This window comes from Terrapene carolina, unplaced genomic scaffold (genome assembly GCF_002925995.2).
Source record: "Terrapene carolina triunguis isolate 2854851 unplaced genomic scaffold, T_m_triunguis-2.0 Scaffold97, whole genome shotgun sequence".
NCBI lineage: Eukaryota > Metazoa > Chordata > Testudines > Emydidae > Terrapene > Terrapene triunguis.
In genome coordinates this window covers 10,799,904-10,827,581 of record NW_020664448.1, presented here as the reverse complement: position 1 = coordinate 10,827,581, position 27,678 = coordinate 10,799,904, and the positions used below count along the sequence as shown (strand labels likewise).

Here is a 27,678-nt window from a genome sequence, read left to right as displayed (position 1 = left end):
ACACACACACACACACACACACACACACACACACACACACACACACACAGATAGCACTTCACATACTCAAATCACTATAAAGCCAATGATCCACACTACACTCATGTCTCTTATGTATTTGCCTCAGTTTCCTCATCAGTTAAATGGAGATAAAAGATTGAATAATTTTTCCCCAGTGCCACCAATGGAGAGTCAGGATCGAAGTCTAGCGTTCCTCACTGCCAATACTAAGCTCCTTGCTCCAGACCATGTTGCCTCCCGTCACATCAGCTCATGCAAGCTGAAAACTTTTCTTCATATACCATTAAGGCATCTAAATATGTAACTGGGGAAGAGTTTCAGTTTCCGAAACTGGGATCTTCTTCAAATACAGCAAAAAGTGCAAAGCTCACTCTTACCTTTTGCCAGAAGTCCATTGAAAACCTCATATACCAGATATCGCACTGACTGTAATCGAATCGCCCCAGTATAGTCACATTTGACTCACTGGGCTTGATTTTATCTATATCATCCTCCATTTTGCCAGGTTTCCAGCACACAATAGCATTTTCACAAGACTATGGGAAGAGTAAGAAAAATCACTTACTTGGGCGGGAAAAAAAACTAACAACAACAAAAAACCATAAACACCACCCATGCTTTTTTCAACTATAATTTTGATATATAACTTCTCCTTGTACAATTACCCTCGAGTACATAAAAAAGAAGAAAAAGAATCAAGGATGTCACTTGGAATCTTAGGGCTTGTCTACACTGGCACTTTACAGCGCTGCAACTTTCTTGCTCAGGGGTCTGAAAAAACACCCCCTTGAGCGCTGCAAGTTTCAGCGCTGTCAGTATACACAGTGCACCAGCGCTAGGAGCCGCGTTCCCAGCACTGGGAGCTATGCCCCTCGTGGAGGTGATTTTTTTAGAGCGCTGGGAGAGCTTTACCGTTGCCAGTGAAGACGTGCCCTTAGTTATTTATCCACAGATCTTATACCATGCAGTCCAAACAGAGCCAGCTCACCCTAAGCTACTTGCCAATGATCTTTAATTGCCAAAGGAGAGAGAGAAGTGCACTTGGACAATTCAAACACAAAAGGGAGGTTTAGTTCTGTCTCCATGCAAATTTGAAGAATTTTAGTAATGTTCCAAACATGTTTCTTGCTAGAAATGAGCCAAGTCTCAGAGTAGATAGGGTCTTAGCCCAATATTTGCAGAGCAAACATTATCAATGTTTCAACACAAATCAAAGTCATTCCATGATGTAGACTTTCCAATTTAGTGCACCTATTTCATTTCTCCTTTTTGTTGCAAGATCTATGTGAACTTCCAGAAATGAACAGTCTTGCTTTTTTCTCTAATGAACATTCCACCCGAATCCTGGCTTTTCAGTTCTGATATACTTTTACTAGAGCTTTGATTGCTAGAAGAATTTATATAGATTTTTAATGTAAGATGCTTATATATCCAAACCCAATTAGTTAAACTCACAATCTACTTAGAAAAAATCACCCTGCATGGCACAATAAGTTAATTTTCTGGCCAATAAATCAAAGCAGCAGAAAGACACCCCATTCTACTCCACTCTCACCCAAAAACTATTGTTTAAGGCCCTGAATGTAAGCAAATAACCTTGAAAAATATGGCTAAACAGTAGACACTTTACCTTGGAAAGTATTAGATCTCCTAACCATCGTACACAGTCAACATAGTTCCTATGTATATCTCTGGTGGAAAAGTCAGGAAAGTGAATTTTCTGAGAAATAAAAGGCCTGTGGGGAAAAAACATTCATATCAAGAAGGACAAAAAGAGGCACTTGGGAAAAAAAAAATTTAAAACACTAAAATGTTAATTTATAACTGTCAGTAGAACCTTTTCTACTGTGTCTAATAATTTGAGGCGTACATTTCAGAAACTTATCTGTAAGGTAAATACAACAAGACTATCGTCAGTGAATTATTTGAGGTCCCAATGTATGTGTGGGGAGGTGGGAGGGGAGAGGAAGGGCTGGAGGCACTGGAAAGACAATGTTAGCTCTGAAGGAATTCAGCAATCCCTTTGTCAAACACTTCAAATCGTGTTAAAACAGAAGCAACTTCTGGGATTCCTTCAGCCCCCAACACACTTCAAGCAAAATCTAAAATGTTTTGACAAAGTATGTGTAAGAACACACTAAGGATCTTGTTTTGTCTGAAGTGCCATTTAAGATTTGGTAACATTAAGAAGTAGGCACACTTCTAATATTAGTCCCATTGTAAAATGTGTTTAGTATGTTTTAGATCCTTCTCATTTTATTTCACAAATTGGAGGCTACTCAACACTAGGATTAGTACAAACAGGTAATTACATGAGTTGGTTTCCCTTAATATTAAGGACAAATTTTGCTAGTAGTGTAACTGAAAGGTAACTGTCTTTTCAAATCAACATATTTCTGAGAGATTGGATCACTGGAGGATTGAAAATTTCAAGCGTCATTCCAACTGTGTAAGCATTTTTGCCCTATATCCCCCAAATAAATTACTGATTACAATAACTTGTATTATTTTCACTTTCAGAATTTAAGGAACTATTTACTACAATCTAGTCAATTATTCTGATGTGTATTTGTTACCCTACTATAAAACTTCGAGGGGACAGGGAAGGCTGCTGATATATATTTATATAGATGCTTCAGAAATTAGAACTGTATTAAAATACCAATTCCAAACACCTTATAGTTACGCATAAATGGAAGAAGTCAGACTATTTAAATAAGTGCCAGGACCTGTAATTAAACAGAACTCTATTGGCACCACATATCAGTAAGAGAAGCCTTCTTCTAGAGCAATTTAGGGACCCACAATTCCCAAGTCAATGGAAAAACTCCCTCATTACAGCAGAAGCTGATATGCGCCGTTGGTGAGAAGATTCAGATTTAATAGATATATCCAAGAACAGATATCAAGATTGTGTTTACCTGTTGGTTTTATTTGGATTGTACTCATAAGACTCCTTAATGGCATTCATCATTCTCTTTGAATTGATTCTCCAGAGTTTCAGAGAGTGATCCATACCACAGGACATTATTTTCTCACCAAGAAGGTCATAATCCTACACAAAAAGAGTCCGCTTTAAGCTCTCAATGTTAAGTTTCAGCATACTAACTCACTGATTCTATTTTCTTCTTTATTTACACTAGATGCATAATACGTTTAAGTCATATTTTCATGCTAGAGAGCAAGCTAAATAAGCATATTTCAAGATAGAAAAGTATTAAATATAATTTAAGCCTGCTTCCTGTAAAAGATATCATATCTTGGCACGCCTATTTTACTCTCTTGAATGCAAAAACAAGAGAACATTCAATGAAGCTGAAAGACAACAAATTGAAGACTCGTATTTTCCCCAAAATAGAACCTGTGGAACTCACTGCCGCATGATTTAATTGAGGCAAAGACTATAGTAGAATTTAGAAAAGGATTGGACACAAATGAGGGCCATCCACCATTACAATATACAGAACAAAAAACGATATTAAGAGGATATAAACCCTTATGTCACAGCATAAGCCAGCAAGTGGCATGGGTTAAGAAAATGTTTTTATATGGGCAGGTTATTGCTTAATTGTCCACTACGTGGTTTCTTGCATCTTCTTCTGAAGTATCTAGTACTGGCCAATATCAGCAACATTTCTGGGCTAAAAGAACCACTTATCTGATTCATTATGGCAATATGGATGTTTCTATGTGAAGAACAACCAAAGACAAATGATTGTTTCTAGCACAAATATTCTATCTAGGTATTTGTTACATACCAATAAAATTTGAATATCTGTACATAAACAGAGCCATAAGTAAGCAGGCATAACAAACTTCAGTCACTGTTTCCTTTATTAATGTAAGGCTTTTCCTTCCTTATGCATTCCTCTCCCTTCATATTTTTTATTGCTTTCCTTTGTTTTATGTGTACAATTTGACTAAGATATATATGAGGACAGGGCAGTACTGAAAGCTCATCTTACATGTAAACCATGTTGAATGTGAAATTTGTGTCAAGTCCTTAATTACTAAAGAAATAGTACTGAATTAATTGTATACTACTGTAGGCCAAAACAAGAATTGTGGTAAGTGTGACTATATTCTCTTGTGGATGAAAGCACCAGGTTTTTTATTCTATTCATCCTTAAAGCTCACTTGTGCAAAGTCTTTCAACACTATGTCACCTTTGAAAGTTGTTTTATAGACAGAAAAATAAACTCCACAGTTATGTGATGCTTGGATTATGCAAAGTTTGTTGGGTCTCCCAAATAAAAGTTTGTACAAGTGTCCAAGAAACATTTATGTAATCAAAGATAGATTATTTGTATACATCAAAAGTACAAGACAGAAATAGGTATAAAGGTTTTGGTGGCATGAAGCAATAACTGCATCCCTTGAGAGGTGAATCTACAGAAGAGTGTGTACTGTAAGTCATTCTAAACAAGTGTAAAAAAAAGAGACCCCAGGAGGGATTGCTTTAAAATCAAAGCAATTTAAATAATTGATTTTAATCTCATTTTGCATTTGTACTTTTTAGTCATTTTCATAGAGAAAGGTTGATTTTCACTGTTTGTAACTGTTAAAACACGTTGATTCACAACTAAATTTAGCCTTTACACTAAATTTGGTGCTTTTTGCTGACCAGAAAGGTATGGTGTATCTACATACATTTATTTAAGGTATTATATTTCTTAATTAAATAAACAATAAGAAATGAACTATGCATTTCTTATTTACTAGAAGATGATTAAGTTTTACTTGTGAATTGTGTCAAACTCTATTTGGATGGAAGTTAAAATTCAAATTAAATGCACAAGAGAACATTTCAAAATGATTTCTGTTAGTTAAATAAAACTACCTTAAATGTTCTGGTTACACAAGAAAAAAAGTTTTTCAAAACATAACATGTTTTGCATTTAAAGCTAACTGTTTTATTAAAGCAAAAGAAGTACTATCTGTAGTTAGTGAATTGAACTGGACTAGCTGAACAACCTGACATGAAGAAAACATTCTCTCTACACCTGAAGAAGCTACTGCTGTCAAAAGCTGGTGTAGCACTTCAACAAATTCTGGTTCTAGGTGCTTAGCCAGTGACTTCCACCAGTTCAGCACTATGACTTTCTTTAAAACTGCAGCTGCAAATATGTATTGCTTAATATTAATCCTTTTTTAACAGATTATAGTAAATTTAGGCCTTAAAACATGTAATAATTTCAAATTTTAAATAGGTTTACTTATAAAAATAAAGCTGTTAAAAAAATTAATTACATTTTTATATAATCAATTTTATCCACTGTTAAAATATAAGATAGTGGGAAGTCTATTCTAAATATGGTTGCAAATTTACAGAAAAATTATAAATATTTTAGAGATTTAAAATATTTAATTGGCACTATGGCTTGTTTGTTTTTCTTTCATCTTTAGCCTACTTAAGATATTTGTATCCTGCCTACCACCAGAAGTCAAAAGGAATCACTCACATCTGTAAAATTAAGCACAGGTAGGATAAGGGCATTAGACTGCAAGCTCTTCAGGGTAGGGATTGTCTTTATTCCATGAAAAGCTATGCAATCTTTCACACTTTAAGCTATATGTTATAAATGCAAAAACTGAAGGATAAAGCTATTTTAAACTTTGGTTGCTTCATCCAATCACCTACTAAAACTAAATCTTTTAAACATTAGCGTAGCGATTCACCAGTTTCTCTTAGCTGAGAGAACTCATCACAGGGTGAGGTCAACTTGGATACTTATAGTTCCTAGAGGCATTCATTAGAACAAGGTGTTCATAGAGAAGGGCTTTGAACAATTCCTTCCCATTTCCCTCCAGCACCACTCTTTAATCCCACAGCGTCCTAGTTTATTTACCTTCAGGACATGTTGCAAAATATCCAGTTTCTCTAGAGTTTGAGTAACGCAGGTGTCCAGTTTTTATGGACTGGGAAGTATTTTACTGCTGATGTTGTGTAATCTTAGAATTATATTAGCCTAAATGTGTTAAAGTGTTCAATTCATGTACTTTGGGTTTGCTATGCACAATATTTAAGCCTAAACATGATTCAAAAAGAGAGAGATATTGGGATTCCCGTACATAAGGCTGAAGGCACTACCCTACAGTTTTCCACTTACTGCACTTAAGACCTCATCCCTGTGCCCTTCTACTCCTCCAAATATTGCAACCAACGTATCTGTTTGGATGTTCCACAGTCTCAGTGCATGATCTAGAATAAAAACACAGAAGCTGACAGGTTAACCTTTATCATCCATTTGTACCTGAATAAAGTTAATGTAGCCACCTCTTTCAAGAACAGGAATCCCACAGTAGCATTTATAATGCATGAAAAGTATGTTCTTCCATTACTACAAGAAAAAATTGTTTTCAGTTGAATGTTAGTATCATTTTAACACTACTCTAGGTATGGTTGAGAAAGTTTTCATTCTAATGATGAATTCCTACCTAGCCTATTTTCAGGCCTTAAGTCAGAGGTGGGCAAACCCAGCCCTTGAGCTCCCGGCCGGGGAGGCTTTTACCCCTCCCCCACAGCCTCAGCTCGCCGCGCCGCCAGCATTCTGGTCCGCCGCTCCTGCCAGGCAGTGCGGCTGGCTCCAGCCGGGCTGCGAGCTCCTGCTGCTCTGAGCGGCATGGTAAGGGGGCGGGGAGTGGGGGGGGTTGGATAAGGAGCAGGGGGTCCTGGAGGGCAGTCAGGGGACAGGGAGAAGTTGGACAGGCGTGGGAGTCCCGGGGGGGCCTGTCAGGGGACAGGGGTGTGGATAGGGGTCAGGGCAGTCAGGGGACAGGGAGCCGGGGGGCTTGGATAGGGGGTGAGGCCTCAGGGGGGTTAGGGGCGGGGGGTCCCGGGAAGGGGCAGTCAGGGGACAAGGAGCAGGGGGGGTTGGATGGGTCGGGGGGCAGTCAGGGGGGCGGATGGAGAGTGGGGGCCAGGCTGTTTGGGGAGGCACAACCTTCCCTACCCAGCCTTCCATACAGTTTCGCAACCCAGATGTGGCCCTCGGGCCAGAAAGTTTACCCACCCCTGCCTTAAGCCGTTTCCCGGTGGAGGGGAAGGAAAAATACATTTCAGCCAAAAGTTAATGTCTCATTCATTCTCAGCTCAATGATGATTTTATATTTTGGAGTGTGCACTAAAAATCCCTTCAGTCATTTGAGTTATCCAAGTACGCAGGAAAAAGTGCTTTTCACTCTTTAAATTATTCAGCTATTATTTTGTGCTCTGTTAAGCCAAAAAAAGGTTTTTAATACACTGTGGACTGAGGGCAGAAATGGGCCATAAATTACATGCAACTTCCACTGAAGTCAGCAGGGCATGTCTAGCTGTTTCATAAGACAGAATTTGGTGCCAATTTTCAATGAAGAGCCACTGACATTTAAAAACATCAGGTTTAGAAAGAACTGAAAAGATTTTATGGTTCCACTAAAGTACAGTACAATATAAGATGGATGTGTCAGACTAGTTGTATTTTGCTTCCCCTTTCTCCCCCCGACTCTCTCCTTATCTATATTGGAAGTGGCCAAGAAGTTCTTGGCCCTCCATCGCTACCACTGTCAAATCATTGTCTGGTAGGCAAAATTTGATCCAACCATCATACAATAGTGTGACTGCATGATTTTCCCTTCTTTAAAGTTCCAAACTATTTAATTACAAATAAAATAAACTCAAAAAATTATGGTTCGCACAACTACACCACACTATACACAAAGCTGCAGGAATCACTTTCAGTTTCTCGACTCTTGTTCTTGAAGTCTCATCCACAACACTGCACAACTGTAGGGTGTTCTGCATTTAGAACAGAATAAGTTTTTAACTCTAGCACTTGGAAAACTTCACTCTTGTGAACACACAGTCTTGCTTTAAGTTAGTCAAGTTTAAGAGGTTATGATTGGTTGGATAGTCTAATCAAGACCATATGAACCATCTCTCCTTTCACTTCCTCCTAATTTATACTCGAGTAAGTGACAGGAGAATCAAGCTAAGAATTTTTTTCCATACTGAAAGTAGTGTGCACCATGTAGCCAACACCACTAGATGGCAGGACAACTCAGCATATAAAAAGTTTAAATGATAATCACAAAGCTCCATCAATGCCCAATGGTTTGCACAACTGTCACACCTAACCATGGATGTTTTCTTTCTATCTACAGAGACACTGTCTGCAGTCCCTTGGCATCAATGGATGCAGTTATGTCTAATACAGGCAGTGGGTTTCATCCACACATAAATCCAAATTAACAGAGTAAATTTGTTCTAGAGTTTCAATGCTTAAAGTTGGTTTCAGGATATGAGAGAGACAAGGTGGGTGAGGTAACATCTTTTATTGAACCAACTTCTGTTGGAGGAAGAGACAAGCTTTCGAGCTTCACAGAGCTCTTCTTCAGGTCTGGAAAAAGAGCTGACACTCTGGTTATCTCTTCCAGACCTGAAGAAGAGCTTTGTGAAGCTCAAAAGCTTGTCACTTCCACCAACAGAAGTTGATCCAATAAAAGATATTACCTCACCCATCCTGTCCACCTCAATTCTTAAAGTGTCACACATTAATCTTTGTGTTCTGATGGGGTTTAGCTACTCTCATTCACACCCAAGACCACCTGCATGGTATTTAAAAAAAAAATTAAGTAGATGGTTCCTAAACAAAAAAATAAGAAGCTAAACTTTCATACCTTTGCTTACAGACAAGAGGAGATTTGGATCCCTTGGATGAAATTTCAGTTCATTGATTGCATTTCCATGACCCACGTAGTGCTAGAACAGATTTCAAACAAAAAATTATTTCCCCCTCTCACATTGAGATACTTAGAATAAATACAATCTGCAGTTCGAAGCAGTGACCACTCACCTTTATGCACTGCATTGTAATGGGATTAATTATTCTAATAATACCCCTTGACCCAGCCACAGCCAGAAGAGGGTGACTTGTATTGCTATCATAGGTCCATGCACAAGTATAAAAGTTCTCATCTGCCTAATAGGTGCCATGTTAAGGACTACAGAAGCAGCTGTAGCGTTTCCTTCAAGAGAATAAGGTATTCATACATTTGTTTAGAAGCACAGTTGCCGTTTTGTAAAAAAGCTCACTAGAGTATGGCCAAAGATAAGCAGATTAATATTTATTCTGATTTCTAAGCTTTCTACAACTCCACTCCCTCTCCTGTGCTTGTTTCTCTCCTTGCTGCTCTTTTTGCTTCCTCAAGCTGCACCATACACCTGAAATGCCCTCTGATCTATCAGCAATTTCTTCTTCAAAAGGACGCAACTGGTGGGACTAAATGACTAAAATGAAGGTGAGACAATAATTTATTAGCCATGTAAGTGGTTTAAGCTCAGGACTGGTAGCCAGGAATTCCCATTTCCAACCTTGGCCCCAGCACTAAAATAGGAATGCTACCTACTACATAGGGGTTCTAGAAGACTGTAGAAGCTACAAACATGAAACCTGTTATACAAGTGTTAGCGCTGGGAGGCATAAGATTATGTAGAATCTTTTTAACAATGTTTTATATAACATGTTTCATGATGCTGCATTTGTAATATTAGAAAAGTAAAGCTAAAATTTGTGGGATACAGGCAGGAGTTTGGATCTGAAGTGAAGAACGTTCATTATCAACAGGTGTTTACAGTATTTTATCACAGACAGGTTTCAGAGTAGCAGCCGTGTTAGTCTGTATCCGCAAAAAGAACAGGAGTACTTGTGGCACCTTAGAGACATCCGAAGAAGTGGGATGTAGCCCACGAAAGCTTATGCTCAAATAAATTTGTTAGTCTTTAAGGTGCCACAAGTACTCCTGTTCTTTTTATCACAGACAGTATAAGAGGGAGTAAACAAATATTTCTCATGTTAGTCCTACTAAAAAAACATTTTATGACCAGCTGCTTTAGAAGGATACGTCAGCATCCACGTAAGACTGCAATAAACGGATTTCTCCTTGGGAATGACATTCATATAAAGTAACCTGGAAAAAAAGGTTTAATGGATTATTAGTTTCATGCAATATGGCATATGATTTTCACATTCATCTGTGCAAATTGAAGGGTGTCTTGTTCTTTTACCACACAGGTCCCATCTACTATCTGTTCCTTAGCTGAATGTGGAAGTGGTTTGATGCAAAAGCATTCATGTGTCTTATCAGACTAAATGACTTATTTAAACATTCCTCATGGTGGCACTTCCCAGGGATGAAGGCTGCTGACAGGCTATACCATATCCTGAAATAAATACAATTAGCGCTAACCTAACTTGTTACTTCTATTCGATATCGACAAGTCATTCTATTGTCTGCTTTAATTTCTTTGCAAAGAACCATGGCCCTTGTTACTTATTCCTCTACATTAGTTAGTGCTTGTGATAACTGCCGCACTGACAACTTTGGAAAATGAAGTTCTCTTATTTACTCATAAAACAGATATTCAGAGCAACTCATGCAGTGCTCTCTGTTAACTATTTCTTAAGGCTGCTGCTAAGTGAAGGTCTGTTCACCAAGAATCCATCAACTCATCTCACATAGGCCACTAATCTTTACTTACTATCAGTACTTGGCACATTGACACCAATAAAGATGCTTCTTTCATCCTGCTGTACATCACTTAGCCCTTTAAACATGTTATAGGGGAGAACCAACACTTCACCTGAAAAGAATTTTAGTGTCTCCCTTTCATAGATATTCCAACTTCTACACAACTGAAGGAATTTTAGTAAAATATGAGCCTTATTCTCAAACCACTGAAGCGTACCATCACACTGCAGTCCACTGGATTCACCCATTTTAAAGTTGCAGGCATTTACAGCCTTGAAAATTGGAATACAAAACACCACCACAGTATTTTAAATATTGAACACTGGTAACTGGATTGGAGGAGGAAGAAACTGGCACGCAGAAACAGAACCACGTTTAGAGGCAACATGATTAGACAAAAATGAGCATATACTCACTCTGTTGCTGCCTACAGTGGCAAACACTAATGGATCTCCTTCCTTACTGTGCCAGTTAAACTGGACTCCAAACAATGGCTGACTGTGGTCCTCCTGTAAAGGAAAAATAAGGTCAAGGAAACATGTGAGAGAATGGAGACCAGACATTATTTCTCAGAAACTCATGATTTGTGGCAAAAGGAACCTATTTTTGTACAACCTCTTCTCATATAAAAGGGCACTACATTTATAGCCATTTATATATTCTGACACAATATACTCGCTCTTAAAAAAAAAAAAAAAAAAAAGAGTAGCACAGCACATTAACTTGTTCATCTTCAGGGGAGATAAAAATGTGTTCCTCTGCTCAAAGCTTTAAAGGCGAAGTGAAAAAAACCCCACCTCTTATGTACTGGTTCTATTTGCAGCTTGACTACTTGCTTGTTTTGTGATCCTGGGCAAGGCAACCTCTGGGTCTAAAGCCTGGTCCGCACAAATTTTGTGCCAGTATAACTACCTATTTCAGTTAGGGGTGTGATTTTTTTTTAAAGCCCAAATAGTTATCCTGATACAACCCCTAGTTGGGATGCAGTTATACCAGTATACAGGGCCTTATCAGCATACCTTATTCCTTATGAGGATAGACAAAAAGCAATACTGGAATAACTGTGTCCATATTGGCTGGGGGGGGGAGGATGGGGGGGGCGTGTTACCACTTTAACTAGACAAGTATAGTTAAGGTGGTACAACTCTCTAGAGCACTGGTTCCCAAACTGGGGTTCATGAAATATATTGGGGTTCTCAAAAAAAATGTCTGTAATGGCAGACAGAGCCGTCCCGAGGGATCCCAACCCCCGTGGGGGCCGGCAGCAGAAGCCCCGTGAGACACAGGGGCCAACAGCCCGAGCCCAGTAACCATGACTTCCTGGCAGAACAAGTTTAAGCTTTGTTGTAGTCGTGCGTTTTTTGCCTGGACTGCTCAAGACCCAAATGCTTGTGGGAGGAACTCTTTATTTGAGTTGGCTTCGTAAATATCTTCATGCTGTTTCACGTCTGGTACTCCTTGATGAAACATGTAGGAGGCTTAATCGAAGTGGTATGAGCTACAGAGGTGAAATCTTGGAAGAGTGTTGCCATTTTCATAAAGTAATAACATTAATAATGTAATGATAAATAATGTAATAATAAATAGGGTCATAAAAAAACCCACATTATTTCCAAGATCACTGCTTCTATCATTTATGTTCAGGTAAGGGAGAAAATCCCTGGAAATATTCGTTTTTAGGAGGGGGTTCGCGAGATTTGATATTTTCGTGAAAGGAGTTCGCGGGTTATTAAAGTTTGGGAACCACTGCTCTAGAATAAAGCCTTAGGGCATGTCTACACTTGCCATTTAAAGCGCAAAATAGCCCTTTTTTGCACAAAATCCGTGGGAGCGTCTATACTTGTTAATGACTTTTTGCAGTGAAACTCAGAAGTTTCACCGCAAAAAGAAAACCACCTTCTTGACAAGCATACAGTTCTTACCGCTATTCTTTTTGTGGTGATGTGAAAGTGAAGATACATTCTTCCTGTGTAAACACCTTTTGGCCTCTGGAGGATATCCCACAGTGCCAAAAGTGACCACTCTGGCCTGCACCTCCGCTGTTCTGACGCCAGGTAAACGGACGTCCACCCCTCCCCTGTAAAGCCCCAGGACAGCTTGTCAAACAACAGCTGGAGTTATACACAGCTGTGAGGTATACGGGCCCCCCACCATTATTGAGGATGGATATATGTGCATATGGTGTTTTCTCTTTTTTAAAAATAAAAGCACAAAATTTTCAAAAAGAAGCAAGCTTTATTTGTGTGTTCACGTTTCTGTACATGTCATCACAGCTACAAGTCAACTAGCACTTCATCTTCACTGAAATTACAGACAGAACCACCATGTAGCACAGCACATGCTGTTAACACTTCCTTTCCCAAGCCCAGCAGCAAAGTTTAATGATTTTCATTTTCAAACTTTTCCCTCAAGGCATCCCGGCTCCTAACTGCCACACGTTGTACCCCTCTAATAGCCCTGGTATCTGGCTGCTGAAACTCAGCAGCCAGGCATTCAGCCTCCACACATGGGTAAACCTTTCGCCCTTCCCCTCGCAAATGTTATGTAAAGTACATGCCGCAATAACCATGGGAATATTTTCCTTACTCGTTTCCAATCTACTGTACAAACATCTCCAGCGTGCTTTCAAATGGCCAAATGCACATGTTAGGATATAGATATGCAGGCCTGTTTGCAAAGGCCTATACTTTTAAGAATTTAGGTGTATTCTTATCACTAAGCTAGTTATAGAGGTATAAAAGAAAGAATCAAAATCACTGTCTGCCGGTGTAAGGGTCTTCTCTTACTGTGAGTCTGAGGCCCTGTTCTTAGGCTCAGGCCTCTGGCTAAGCAGCAGAGGCAGCCATAAGCTGGGAAGCGTACAGTCACATCCTCACATTCCAAGCTAGTCACATTGAAATAAGGTGCTATTGGGCTGTTAGGAAACGATCCTGTCCTGATAATATCTATCACCTACAGAGAAAGGGAAGTGCCTAGAAGATTTAAAGGAAACTTAGTTTGATAGCATCCTGTCTGGCAAGAACTTACTTATCAATAGCTGGGATGTGAAATCCTCATTTCCTTGTTGTTCTATCACTGTAGTCCCCATTTCCCTGTCTGGTTCTGTGATAGTTTCTGTCTGCTGTATAATTAATTTTGTTCGGTGTAAACCAATTAAGGTGGTAGGATATAATTGGTTAGATAATCATGTTACAATATGTTAGGATTGGTTAAATTTCAGTAAAATGATTGGTTATGGTATAGCTAAGCAGAACTCAAGTTTTACTATATAGTCTGCAGTCAATCAGGAAGTAAGGGGGGGATGGGAACAGGGAATGGGGGTGGGGGAATTGGAATCATGTTTTGCTAAGGGGGGAATGGGAAGAGGGACACAGGCAAGGCTCTGTGGTGTCAGAGCTGGGAAGGGGGACACTAAGGAAGGAAATTGGAATCATTGCTTGCTGGAAGTTCACCCCAATAAACATCGAATTGTTTGCACCTGTGGACTTTGGGTATTGTTGCTCTCTGTTCATGCGAGAAGGACCAGGGAAGTGAGTGGGTGAAGGAATAAGCCCTCTAACAGCACATTCCACAGCCATTCTGCACCTACTTGCACCTGTTGTTGAAATGTCCCTTACTGACATCTAGGTTTCCAGTGTATGGCTTCATGAGTCATGGCATCAATGGGTAAGCTAGGCCTCCCAGGATCACAATGGGCATTTCCACTTCCCCGATGGTGATCCGCTGACCTGGAAAGAAAGTCCCTGCTTGCAACTTTCTGTAAAGGCCAGTTTTTTAAAGATATGTGCGTCATGCCCCTTCCCGGACATCCAGTGTTAATATCAGTGAAATGCCCACGATGATCCACTAGCGCCTGCAAAACCCATGGAGAAGTACCCCTTACAATTTATGTACTCGGTGCCAAGGTGGGTCCCACCACAGTTAGGGAAGCCCATTTCTCCAAAGCCATCCAAAATGTCACGCACAACACCAAGAGTCACGGTCTTGCACAGTAGGATGCAATTAATGGCCTTGCATACTTGAGTTACCACAGCACCAATGGTCGATTTCCCCACTCCAAACTAGTTCGCAACCGACCGGTAGCTGTCTGGAGTCACCAGCTTCCACAATGTGATTGCCACACACTTCTTGACAGTGACTGCAGCTCAGTCTGGTGTCCTTGTGACGCAGGTCTGGGGAAAGCTCAGCACACAGTTCCATGAAGGTGGTTTTCCGCATCCGAAAGTTTTGAAGCCACTGGTCGTCATCCCAGACATGCATAATGATACGATCCCACCACTCTGAGCTACTTTCCCTAGCCCCAAAAACACCATTCCACAGTGCTCAGCTCCTCAGTTAATGCTAAAAGCAATCAAATGTTACTTAGGGCATGGCTACACTTGCAGATGTAGAGCGCCGGGAATTAAACCAGCCCTCGGAGACAGCAGCAGGGAAAGCACTACTGTGTGTTTACATGGTCAGCTGCAAGTGCAGTGGCATGGCCACATTAACAGCTCTTGCAATGCCACAGAGAGCAGTGCATTGTGGTAGTTATCCCAGTGTGCAAGTGGCTGCAGCATGCTTTTCAAATGGGGGCAGGGGGGTGGAGTGGGACACGGAGTGTGTTGTGTGTATGTGGGGGGAGAGGGAGTGTGTTGTGGGGGGCAGAGAGTGTGTCAGCATGCTGTCTTGTAAGTTCAGACAGCAGCAGGGGGAAACCCCGACATCTGCCCCCACACACACACACCCCACCTGCCTCGGGGCAGCAGCAGCATTCCACAGTAATGGTTTGCTTTGTCCCAGATAAGCATGCTGGCTGTGAGAAATAGAGCTTTGAAAGGGGATATCTCCATGCCTGCAAACAATGACAAGAGTAGACACTTGACTTCAACGGAGGTCAATCACAGCAGTTTTTCAGCCGGGGCGCAGCAAGCACTATGCTTCTCCTGGAGATGGATTACCAGGAGCACTCCAGCTGCAGAGTCCAGGCTCTCTAAGTGCCTTGCCAGTGTGGACACCTCAGGAGTTAGGGTGACCGGGGCTGATTTAACATGCTCTAACCTGCAAGTGTAGCCAAGGCTTATTTCCATTTCAGCAGCTCATCAGGCATCTCTTTGCAAGTTTAAGACTAGCTACACTGCCATGCATGATGTGCAAGTGACAGCTATCAGAGTAGTGGACAGCAGTGCAGGATCCATTCCTGCTTGTAGATGTGGTAGGGAAAGCAGCCAGACAGCAAAGAGTGTTAAAAATTGCTGCAAAAGAAACAAGGAAGTAATAGGGCTGCTGGGACATGAAGCAGCGCATCATGGGGCACTGAGCAGGGACCCAGAACGCCTTCCGCTCGCCCCCCACCCCCTTCCCACAAGACCTATCGTCAAAATGGAGAGAACTACACTGTGGGATAGCTGCCCTAGAGCACTACTCTCATCCATGATGGAAGTGCTGCTAATGTAAACACACTCTGATGCCTGAGGAATTGAGTACACAAACCAGCACTTTACTTTCACCGGTTCCCTATCACCAGTGAAACTTACAGCGCAAAAAACTTAGCAAGTGTAGACATACCCTTAGTTAAGCCATGCCACAAATGACTTCAATACTAACCTAGGTCACAATATGCCTAGGAAGTTAGCACTTACAAAGTGGATTAAAATCTTCAAATGAAAGGTACTATAAAAGTGAGAAAAACGATTTTAATATTACTAAGATACATGTATATGTTTACAGGCCTATCTTCTTTTTTGTGACAAACACGGGGGTGCTCTTTAATAATTAACACTGTATTTTGGCCTGCCACTGCCATGGTGTTAAGAGACCATCTGGAACAGCCCAGGCAGGCAAGAGATGTGTCATGATGGTTGTCTAATGACCTTCAAATGGAAGGTATTAAAGGACAATACCAGAACAATTAGTGCTGACAACTCTAGTCCAGCTCCTGAACTGGTTTGACCAGTGTAGAGGAAGGGGGGAGGCCAAAGGCCACCAATATTTGAAATAGCTTCCTGGAGAACAAAGAAAGCTGACACTGTTTAGTTGTTTGCAGCTTTGTTGTAGCAGTGTTGGTCCCTGGGAGAGGCAATATCTTTTACTGAGCCAACTTGAGACAAGCTTTCAAGCTACACAGAGCTCTTCCTCAAGTCCTGAAGAGCTTCTGTCGTTCAAAAGCTTGTCCCTTTCCCCAACAGAAGATGGTACAATAAAAGGGCTAACAGACACTCTCGTGGTGGGGGGGAGGGAGAGAGACAGGGAAACAGAGAAACAGCCAAAGACCTCCACAGGAACTCACCTCTGAAGTAGTTAATCCCACCTAGGTCACCATTATGGGATACAGCATAAAAGTTGGGTGTTTTAAAATCAGTTTTTTTCTTTCTAAAACTTTGCTCCAACTGCTATAGAAAATATTTTCTTTTTAAGAAGGCTACTGGTCAATATCACCAGTCACAGATTGCCATGGAGAGAAAATAGGTGCCCAGATCTCAGCATGGTGAGAAATGAATGGTACACACAGGGCAGTTTGGACCTGGTCCTACTGAAAGAGTGGGAGAATTGCAAAATACCACTCTGAAGCAGGTAAGAGCTAAAGGCACAAGACCGGAGGACTCCGGTCATTCAGACACCAGGAAGAGGACAAAGGGTGCAGCTAGCCATGTAATCATGACAATAGGTTAATTTGTTTAAATACATCTGTCCAAATCTGAGTCTGAGTTTAGGAAAAGCAGAAATGTATCTGCAATGATATTAACTCTTACAAGGAAAATCATACAATGCTCAGCTGAGGTTTTGGAAGGTAAATAAAGATAGTATTTTGTTCTAAAAGGCAATGTGTCAGAACAGCTCAAACAACTTACATCAAGAAACTACTGTTTTCTCAGAAAAACCTACTGCCCCATAGGCTATCTATATGCTGTAAATCATCCCAGCACACACTTATTTACTGCTTAACCTTTACGTCTATACATATTTGAGCTCTCAAAATAGTTACCCCCCCCCCAAAAAAGGACATTTTACTTCATTTTTAAGGGACTTTTGACAACTAATTTGTAAAAAATATTATTTATTTTTATATATATATATATATATAGCGCACAAAAACAGGAAATAAAGGTTTGCTTTATTTGGAAAGTTGTACTTTTGTTTTCTTGGCATTTAAACTACACCTAAGGGAGCTCCTACACAAGTGTTTAAAAAATATTTTTAGAGTGTTTTTTCAGACTCAGTCACAACAGTGTTTAAAATTTACAGCAGTGAGTAATAGACACACTTCATGGTTTCCTGGAGGGCAAATGTGTAAAAACAGTAAAAGTAATGGAAAGCAAGTCTAGGAAGGCAGAAATATCCTGCTCCACACATCTCTACAAGATAACGTGAGATTCCATTCCTTTAAGTTGTTTTGGTGATTTTTCACTCTTAAGTGTAGTCTTGTTACACTTTTGTATAGGTCAAAGATGGGTAAAATATATTTCATACCACATGGCATAAGCTATTTCCCTAGGGATCATGAATGATGTCTCCACTCCATATTCAGCATTTAATTATGGTTATTTCTGTGGTTTTCATCACGATAGTATCTGCCCAATATTGCATAATTAGCTTGGAAGGACAGAGAAAGGGAGAAAAAGGATCACCTTCCTCTGAAGCATGAGCAAAGTTGAGATATCAGACTTGATAGTGTCTCTAAATCAAAGTGGTCACCACAACTAGTGTCTAGTTTTCAACCTCATCTATTTGAGCCTTACCTTCAGACTATTTACACATTTAAAGGAGTATTTGCACTTCTTGGATTTCCATTTTCCTTTTCCCCAGCTTTTTCTTCCTGGTGCATTGGGAGTGTTTGTTGGGGTGTCAGGGCGTTCAGTGTTAGTACCACTTTCTATACTAACAGCATCATCCTGAAAATATACAAAATGGGTAGATATCAGTACCTAACTTAAGAAACCCAAATAATGGAAAACTAGCTGCTTTTACATTTTTTTCCACCAATAGGAATACTCTCTGCACACGGACTTTCAAAAAAAAAAAAAAAAGTTCCCACAGGGAAAAAAAAATAATGTTATAGATTTTCTAAATAAAAACAGCATTCCTCTGTAGAGATATGGAAAGGTCAGACAGTTGTGTCCAGTGCAGTAGAAAAGTTATTTTTTTCAGGAAATATTATGTTACTTGTCATCTTTCTAAAGATAGAAACTTTAGCCCTTTAATTTTTTTGATTCGGATATGTCAAAAAGAGAGCAGACAACTGCAAGACTCCAGAAGGACTCCAGAAGCAGGGGGACATTTTCATTGCTTAGCCTCCTACTCTTACCAACAAATTTGCTATCTGTAATGAGACTAAATGACACTCAATTTCTCATTTCATCACATGGAATTTGGTTAGATAAGAAATAGAACCTAAACCTTTTCAGGGCAGGGAAACGGTCTTAAAAAAAAGGGGGGGGGGGTGGTAATTATCTACCTCACAGGCATTTTACAGGAATAAACAACGCTTGTAAAGACTGCTGAGATATTTATAATGAAAAGAATATTTGAGTGCAAAGAATTATTATAAATTAACTCCTGTCAGGAATGTAGCTTTCCTAGGAGTGCTGTCTTCTGTATGGTGTCAATAAGTATTCAGGAATAAAAGTGAATACAAAACAGTAACGGATTAAGCAACTTCAGAGGTGTTGTGGGGCTAAACGGACACAAAAGACAGACTGTAACAGCCTGATTTTCCAAAGGTACTGACCAACTACAGCTCCCACTGAAGAGCTGCAGCAGCTCAGTACCTCTGAAAGCCACGTCATAAGTGAATCATCTAACTCAGAGGGAATCATCCCCTCCATGTTCCCCCCATAGAATGGGGAATAGTTTCAGTGTAACTGCACCTTTACCTCCCTGACCCCGTGCTCTTCTCAAAGAAGGCACGCTCAGTCTAGAGGCCTGAGACCATCATCTCTCTCTGCACAGGGACCTTTGAATGGGAGTTTACCAACATGTAGCAGTGTTCGGGGCCTCCCTTGGATCAAAGACAAGGTCCATTTGTTGAGATGGAAAGAAGTCTCCCTCCCCCGCCCCACCCATTTTAGGTTAAACTCTGTTTTATGCCAGAAATTCTTTGGTTCCTTGGGTTTCTGATACCCCTTTGAACCAGTATATACAAACCAACCCAGGGAGTGGTACCCCTTTTGAATTGTTTACAATCCCTGGGACTGCAGTAATCACCCCCCACCATTTTACTTCCTGGAGGAGTTATGGTAACCCTCCCCCCCATGGAGCTGAATAAAGTCCCTGGCCCAGCAGATATATAGAACATTAACAAATTCAATATGGTACCCAAAAATACTGCATGTGCTTGCAATCTCTGTCACTGAAGGACAGCTTCCCAGGGGAAGGCTGACTGCCCTCACAGGCTCTGAGCCATAGGAAGTTTGTGGTCTTTAATTCCATCTCTCTTCCTACCTCCACTAAACTTAAGGAAATTCTAGTTTCAGTGGATTTGTCAAAAAACAGGCCTTGTCTGCATTAGTAGGATTTTGTCAATATGGTGTGGATGTAGTTATATTGGTATAAAAATGCTTATTCCAGTATAGTTTATGCAATATTACATGATCACAATCTACTTGGCAGAGCTATGTCAGTACAATTTTTAAGTGTAGGTCCCCCAAGAAGCCTCTTTTGTGATTCTTGGATAAAGTGGTCTCCTCCTTTCTCCTCCATCGTGAGCCTATTCTTCAGTAAGCCAGAGAGCCCAAGTCCTCAGGTTATTCCTTATCCTCAAGCTGACCCCACAGCACTCTGTTAAACTAACCACTAAAAGTATGTGTTGTATGAAACACAAAGACAATCAAAAATACAACACACACTTGCTAGTTCCCTGGAATGGTTAACTGAAAAAAACAACACTAACTGGAGGCTTTTCCCCCTTCCCCATCTATACCTCACAGACAAGTGTTAAAATTTTAACAAACTTTATGAGCTGTAAAGCATACATTTTATAGATACTTCAAAATTATGTTTTCTGTAATACACAATAATCCTGGTAACATCTGAAAGCAAGCAGGCAAAACTGACACATGGGTGCATTCAGAGCCAATGTACAGCAGCAAGCAAAGATAGTATATCTGAGGCCTGGTCTACCCTATGACTTTAATTCTGATTTAGCAGCGTTAAATCGAGTTAACCCTGCACCCGTCCACACAACGAAGCCATTTATTTCGAAATAAAGGGCTCTTAAAATCGATTTCTGTACTCCACCCCGACGAGCGGAGTAGCGCCAAAATCGATATTGTCATTTCGAATTAGGGTTAGTGTGGCCGCAATTCGATGGTATTGGCCTCCGGGAGCTGTCCCATAGTGCACCATTGTGACCGCTCTGGACAGCAATCTGAACTCGGATGCACTGGCCAGGTAGACAGGAAAAGCCCCGCGAACATTTGAATTTCATTTCCTGTTTGCCCAGCGTGGAGAGCACAGGTGACCACAGATAGCTCAGCTCATCAGCACAGGTAACCATGCAGGCCGATAATCGAAAAAGAGCACCAGCATGGACCGTACGGGAGGTACTGGATCTGATCGCTATATGGGGAGAGGATTCAGTGCTAGCAGAACTTCGTTCGAAAAGACGAAATGCCAAAACTTTTGAAAAAATCTCCAAGGGCATGATGGAGAGAGGCCACAATAGGGACCCAGATCAGTGCCGCGTGAAAGTCAAGGAGCTCAGACAAGCCTATCAAAAAACAAAGGTGGCAAACGGTCACTCCGGGTCAGAGCCGCGGACATGCCATTTCTACGCCGAGCTGCATGCAGTTCTAAGGGGGGCCGCCACCACTACCCCACCTCTGACCGTGGATTCCGAGGCGGGGATAATCTCATCAGCTACACCTGAGGATTCTGCAGACGGGGAAGAGGAGGAGGAGGATGACGAGCTTGCGGAGAGCACCCAGCACTCCGTTCTCCCCAACAGCCAGGATCTTTTTCTCAGCCTGACTGAAGTACCCTCCCAACCCAGTATCCAAGACCATGACCCCATGGAAGGGACCTCAGGTGAGTTTACCTTTTAAAATATAAAACTTGTTTTAAAAGCAAGCGTTTTTTAATGATTACTTTGCCCTGAGGACTTGGGATGCATTCGCGGTCAGTACAGCTACTGGAAAAGTCTGTTAACGTTTCTGGGGATGGAGCGGAAATCCTCCAGGGACATCTCCATGAAGCTCTCCTGGAGGTACTCCAAAAGCCTTGCCACAAGGTTTCTGAGCAGTGCAGCCTTATTCCATCCTCCATGGTAGGACACTTGACCACGCCATGCTTGCAGCAAGTAATCTGGTATCATTGCATGACAAAGCCTGGCAGCGTATGGTCCCGGTGTTTGCTGGCATTCAAGCAACATCCGTTCTTTATCTCGCTGTGTAATCCTCAGGAGAGTGATATCGCTCATGGTAACCTGGTTGAAATACGGGAATTTAATTAAGGGGACAGAGGTGGCCGTTCCTACTGGGCTGTTTGCCTGTGGCTGAAAAGAAATCCTTCCCTGCAATTAGCCAAGCGCGGGGGGGGGGAGGGGGAGGGGGTGTTAGATTGGCCCTGAGCTTTTTGCGTTTGGCTAGCAGGGATCTTCCCTGTTACCAGCCACGCGGTGGGGGGAGGGATAAAGCGATCATCCCAGAGAATTGTATGGGGGGGGGTTTAGTTTGTTTTCTGCTGCTGAAGGTTAACAGGAAAACCGCAGCAGTCAACGGGCTTTGCTTGGTATGTGGGAAAGGAGGGCACAGAAGCCGAAAGACAATGGCTTACCATGGCCGCATGCAAGCTGAATTCTGTTGCGCGGACCTGCATCTGTGATCTCTAACACCAAAGCCACAGGCACTCAATATTAAAATGGAAAATGCGACCTTGTACTGAAATCACATGTGCTATGTAATGTGAATAGCGTTGTTCACCGTGAAAGAGTATAAGCATTGTTCTGTAAAATGTATCATTTTAAAAACTTCTCTCCTTTTTTTCAACCCTCCCTCCAGCAGCTGCAAATTTTTCAAGCCTCCCTCCTCCGTCCCGAAGGCTATCTCAGATAAGTCGTCGTAGAAAGAGGACACGAGACGAGATGTTCACGGAAATAATGGAATGCACTCACAATGAAAGAGCTCATTTGAATGAGTGGAAGAACACGGTATCTAAATTTAGGAAAGATGCCAGTGAACGTGAGGTCATGAGGGACGCTCGAGATGAGAGGTGGCAGGCTGCAACGCTGGGGCTGCTGCGTGATCAAACGGACATGCTCCGGCGTCTGGTGGAGCTTCAGGAATGGCAGCAGGATAACAGACTGCCGCTGCAGCCGCTATATAACCTCCCTCACCCCTCACCATGTTCCATATCCTCCTCACCCAGACGTGTAAGAACGCGGGGGGGGAGGCTCCGTGCACCCTCCCGCTCCACCCCAGTGGACAGCCCAACCAAAAGGCTGTCATTATATTGAATTTTTTCAGTGGCCTTTTACTTCCCTCCTATCCTCCTCCCAAACCTCACCCAGATTACCTTGTCGGTTCTCTCCCTATGTTTATAATCAATTAATAAAGAATACATGAATTTTAAACTATCGTGACTTTATTTCCTTTGAAAGCAAGCTGGGGGAAGGGGGAGGGTGGGTTCCTTACAGAGAATGAGTCAATAAAGGGGGCAGGTTTTCATGAAGGAGAAACAAACAGAAATTTCACACTGTAGCCTGGCCAGTCATGAAACTGGTTTTCAAAGCTTCTCTGATGCACAGCGCTTCCTGGTGTGCTCTTCTAATCGCCCTGGTGTCTGGCTGCGCGTAATCAGCAGCCAGGCGATTTGCCTCAGCCTCCCACCCCGCCATAAAAGTCTCCCCCTTACTTTCACAGAGATTGTGGAGCACACAGCAAGCAGAAATAACCATGGGGATATTGGTTTGGCTGAGGTCTGAGCAAGTCAGTAACGATCGCCAGCGACCTTTTAAACGGCCAAATGCACATTCTACCACCATTCTGCACTTGCTCAGCCTGTAGTTGAACAGCTCCTGACTCCTGTCCAGGCTGCCTGTGGATGGCTTCATGAGCCATGGCATTAAGGGGTAGGCTGGGTCCCCAAGAATAACTATTAGCATTTCAACATCCCCAACGGTTATTTTCTGGTCCGGGAAGTAAGTCCCTTGCTGCAGCCGTTTAAACAGATTAGTGTTCCTGAAGACGCGAGCGTCATGAACCCTTCCCGGCCAGCCCACGTTGATGTTGGTGAAACGTCCCTTCTGATCCACAAGTGCTTGCAGCACCACTGAAAAGTACCCCTTGCGGTTTATGTACTGGGTACCCTGGTGCTCCAGTGCCAAGATAGGGATATGGGTTCCATCTATCGCCCCACCACAGTTTGGGACATGTGCAGGTCATAGTGGATGGCTTTCCTGCAATGGGATTCCCTGAGTCACTACCTTTCGTAGCAGCACCTCAGTGATTGCTTTGGCTACTTGCATGACAGCAGCCCCCACAGTAGATTTGCCCACTCCAAATTGATTCCTGACTGACCGGTAGCTGTCTGGCGTTGCAAGCTTCCACAGGGCTATCGCCACTCGCTTCTCAACTGTGAGGGCTGCTCTCATCTTGGTATTCTGGCGCTTCAGGGCAGGGGAAAGCAAGTCACAAAGTTCCAAGAAAGTGCCCTTATGCATGCGAAAGTTTCGCAGCCACTGGAAATCGTCCCACACCTGCAACACTATGCGGTCCCACCAGTCTGTGCTTGTTTCCCGGGCCCAGAATCGGCGTTCCACGGCTATAACCTGCCCCATTAACAGCATGATCTCCAAAGCACCGGGTCCCGCGGTTTGATAGAATTCCATGTCCATATCCTCATCACTCTCACTGCCGCGCTGCCATAGCCTACTCCTCGCCGCCTGGTTTTGCAGGTTCTGGTTCAGCATAAACTGCACGATAACGCGCGAGGTGTTTACAATGTTCATGACTGCTGTCTTGAGCTGAGCGGGCTCCATGCTTGCCGTAGTATGGCGTCTGCACTGTTCACCCAGGAAAAAGGCGCGAAACGGTTGTCTGCCGTTGCTTCCCTGGAGAGGGGGGAGGATATACCCAGAACCACCCGCGACAATGTTTTTGGCCCCATCAGGCATTGGGATCTCAACCCAGAATTCCAATGGGCGGAGGAGACTGCGGGAACTATGGGATAGCTACCCACAGTGCAATGCTCCAGAAATCGACGCTAGCCCCGGTACATGGACGCACACCACCGAATTAATGTGCTTAGTGTGGCTGCATACATTCGACTTTATACAATCTGTTTCCAAAATTCGAATTATATAAATTCGGATTAATCCCGTAGTGTAGACATACCCTGAGTTAAGACAATGTAGATAGTCTTATGTGCAGCTTTCACTAGTATTCTCATTGGATTTATGTAAAAAGAACAGGAGTACTTGTGGCACCTTAGAGACTAACAAATGTGTTAGTCTCTAAGATGCCACAAGTACTCCTGTTCTTTTTGCGGATACAGACTAACACGGCTGCTACTCTGAAACCTGGATTTATGTAGTAAATCTGGTTCTTTACAAACACAGAAAACAAAGTCCCCCCGCACACACACACTGAGCTTACACTAATAAAGACCAAATCCCACAATCTTTACTCAGGCAAGACTCCCTGCGAAGTAGTTAGATACAGTACTATCTTCACTTGCTGTAGTACACAGGCTCTCAGCACACCTTTACATGTCAGTTTTGTCTGCTTGCTTTTTGATGCTAGGAAGCACTCTGCAACCATACAGATACCTGGAATCAGTGGGAGTTAACTTAACAGGAACTGCAAGATTTGACTCTAGACATAAAAAAAAAATAATTACAACATTAATTCATACTAAGAACGTGTGGGCAGATGGGCTTGGAGAAAGCAAAGTGGGTTTGGGGCAGAAAGGGAGAAAGCTGCGGCCACATCTATGTTATAGCAACATAGGCCGTAACTATAACTCCATAGATAAATCACAGACTACAGTGACAGAAGGGGGTTTTCCATTGCTGTAGGAACTCCATCTCAAGTGATTCTTCCACTGATCTTCCAGACAGCACAGCTACAGTACAGAGAAGGGCAACAAAAATTATTAGGGGTATAGAACAGCTTCCATTTAAGGAGAGATTTAAAAGTCTGGGACTTTTCAGCCTGGAAAAGAGACGACTGGATATGATATAAAATCTTGACTGGTGTAAAGTAAGTGAATAAGAAGGTGATATTTACTCCTTCACATAACACAAGAACTAAGGGTCACCCAATGAAATTAATAGCCAGCAGGTTTAAAACAAACAAAAGGAAGTACTTCTTCACACAGCGCACAGTCGACCTGTGGAACTCCTCACCAGGGAATGTTGTGAAGGCCAAAACTGTAACAGGATTCAAAAAAGAACTAGATAAGTTCCTGGAGGATAGGTCCAACAATGGCTATTAGCCAGGATGGGCAGGGATGCAACACCATGTTCTGAGTGTCCCAAGCCTCTGCTTGCCAGAAGCTGGGAGTGTACAACAAGGGACGAATCATTTGATGATTGCCTGTTCTGTTCATTCCCTTTGAAACACCTCGCATTGGGCACTGTTTACACTGGCGCTTTACAGCGCTGCAGCTTGCTGTGCTCGGGGGGGTGTTTTTTCACACCCAAGGGAGAAAGTTGCAGCGCTGTTAATTGCCAGTGTAGACAAGCCCTAAGTGTCTACACTACTACTGTGCTACAGTCAGCTGCAGCGTTTGAAGCACAGACATACCTAAGCCTATGTAGGCTGTGTCTACACTGCCACTTTCAACGCTAAAACTTTATCGCCGCTCATTAGGGGTGGGTTTTTGTTTTTTTTTAAAGCACCGGGAGAGCTCTTCCCCAGCAATAAAGCATGTCTACACTGCCCACCTCACAGTGCTGCTGCAGCAGCACTGCCATAACATGGACAGTGTAGACATACCCTAAAAAGCTGGTTTGGAAGCAGAATGAAGGTAGCCAAGGGTGGGAGAAAAAAAGACAAAGGGAGCAGTTGGGAGAGAGGACTGGGTGAAGCACTGGAGGCAACAAGAATGTGAAGACAAAAGCAGGAGCAGAGCTATTCAGACCCCTGAAGGTGAAGATAAGGTGCTTGAAATCTGAGTGGATGAAAAGGGGAAGAAGTGAAGTTTGTGGGGGATGGGGGATTGATGCAGTTATTCTCTTCATCTGCTCAGGTTTCAATCTCTTTATCTTTACCTTCAGGAGTCTGAATAGCTCTGCTCCTGCTTCTTTCCACATTCTTGTTGCCTCCCATGCTCCACCCAATCCTCTCCCTCAACTGCTCCCTTTGTCTTTTTTCCTCCCACAAAATTTTTCCTTCCCTTACTTTGCTTCTACCTCTTGGAATGGATTCCTCTCCCTTTCTGCCCTAAGCCCTCTTTCATTTAAGTCTTTCACAGCTACTTCCTCCAAAGCCATCTGCTCACATATTCTTAGTCTGACTTATTTTAACTACTGTTTTGACATGGCAGGAGCCTGTATGTAGAGAAAAAGAGGGGTAAAGCAGAAGTGACCGACCAGGGTTACACACAGGACTTTTTAGTATTGTATCCTATCATTTCAGAGTTTAAACTACATAGATATGCCCAGAGATCTTAATGGTTGGTACTTAAATCACTGTACAAATATTGTATATGCATACAATAAATAAGGACTTCACCTTTATAGAAAACTATATCACTAAGCCTCTATCCTGCAATGGATTACACACAGTTGCAGAAATCTAACAACACAGCTCATTGCAGAATTGGGACCTCAGAATTTAATTTTAACAGTCTAACAGAAAAGACTTGCAAACTGTATTGTGTGAATGAATGACCATAATGTAACTTATGGTACAAAAGCAAAAGAAAGAAAAAAAATTATAACAAGTTAGGTATGAATCTCATTGGCTTGTATAATTCTATCATTTTAAGCACATTCTTTTGGTATTATACAGCAGTTCTGTTGCAGCCAATCATTTGCTTTTGTTTTGTTCTTATGTTAGGACAGTCTTTAGAGGCACATATTTGGTGATAAATTTTTGCACAAAAGTGGAGTTTTCTTCCACTGTAATAACTTTTATTTAAAAACATTCTCTAATAGAGTCTCCTTTCACCAAAAGACTACATGTATGTAGGAATATTGCAAAACATATTGTTCCACAGTACAAGATT

At 42.0% G+C, this 27,678-nt stretch overlaps 1 protein-coding gene across 2 annotated transcripts in view; it reads right to left on the bottom strand.

The window, feature by feature from the left end:
- The window catches only part of EED (embryonic ectoderm development), a 29,336-nt gene that overhangs the window by 1,461 nt on the left and 197 nt on the right, over positions 1-27,678 (bottom strand). For both annotated transcript variants that reach the window (XM_026651661.2, XM_026651662.2), the window contains exons 2-10: positions 18,249-18,401; positions 10,947-11,039; positions 9,904-9,969; positions 8,856-8,981; positions 8,680-8,761; positions 6,132-6,223; positions 2,943-3,076; positions 1,652-1,757; positions 399-557 (exon numbers count right to left, since the gene is read on the bottom strand). In XM_026651661.2, the coding sequence (XP_026507446.1) occupies positions 399-557; positions 1,652-1,757; positions 2,943-3,076; positions 6,132-6,223; positions 8,680-8,761; positions 8,856-8,981; positions 9,904-9,969; positions 10,947-11,039; positions 18,249-18,401 (1,011 nt within the window). The remainder of the gene's footprint in view (positions 1-398; positions 558-1,651; positions 1,758-2,942; positions 3,077-6,131; positions 6,224-8,679; positions 8,762-8,855; positions 8,982-9,903; positions 9,970-10,946; positions 11,040-18,248; positions 18,402-27,678) is intronic.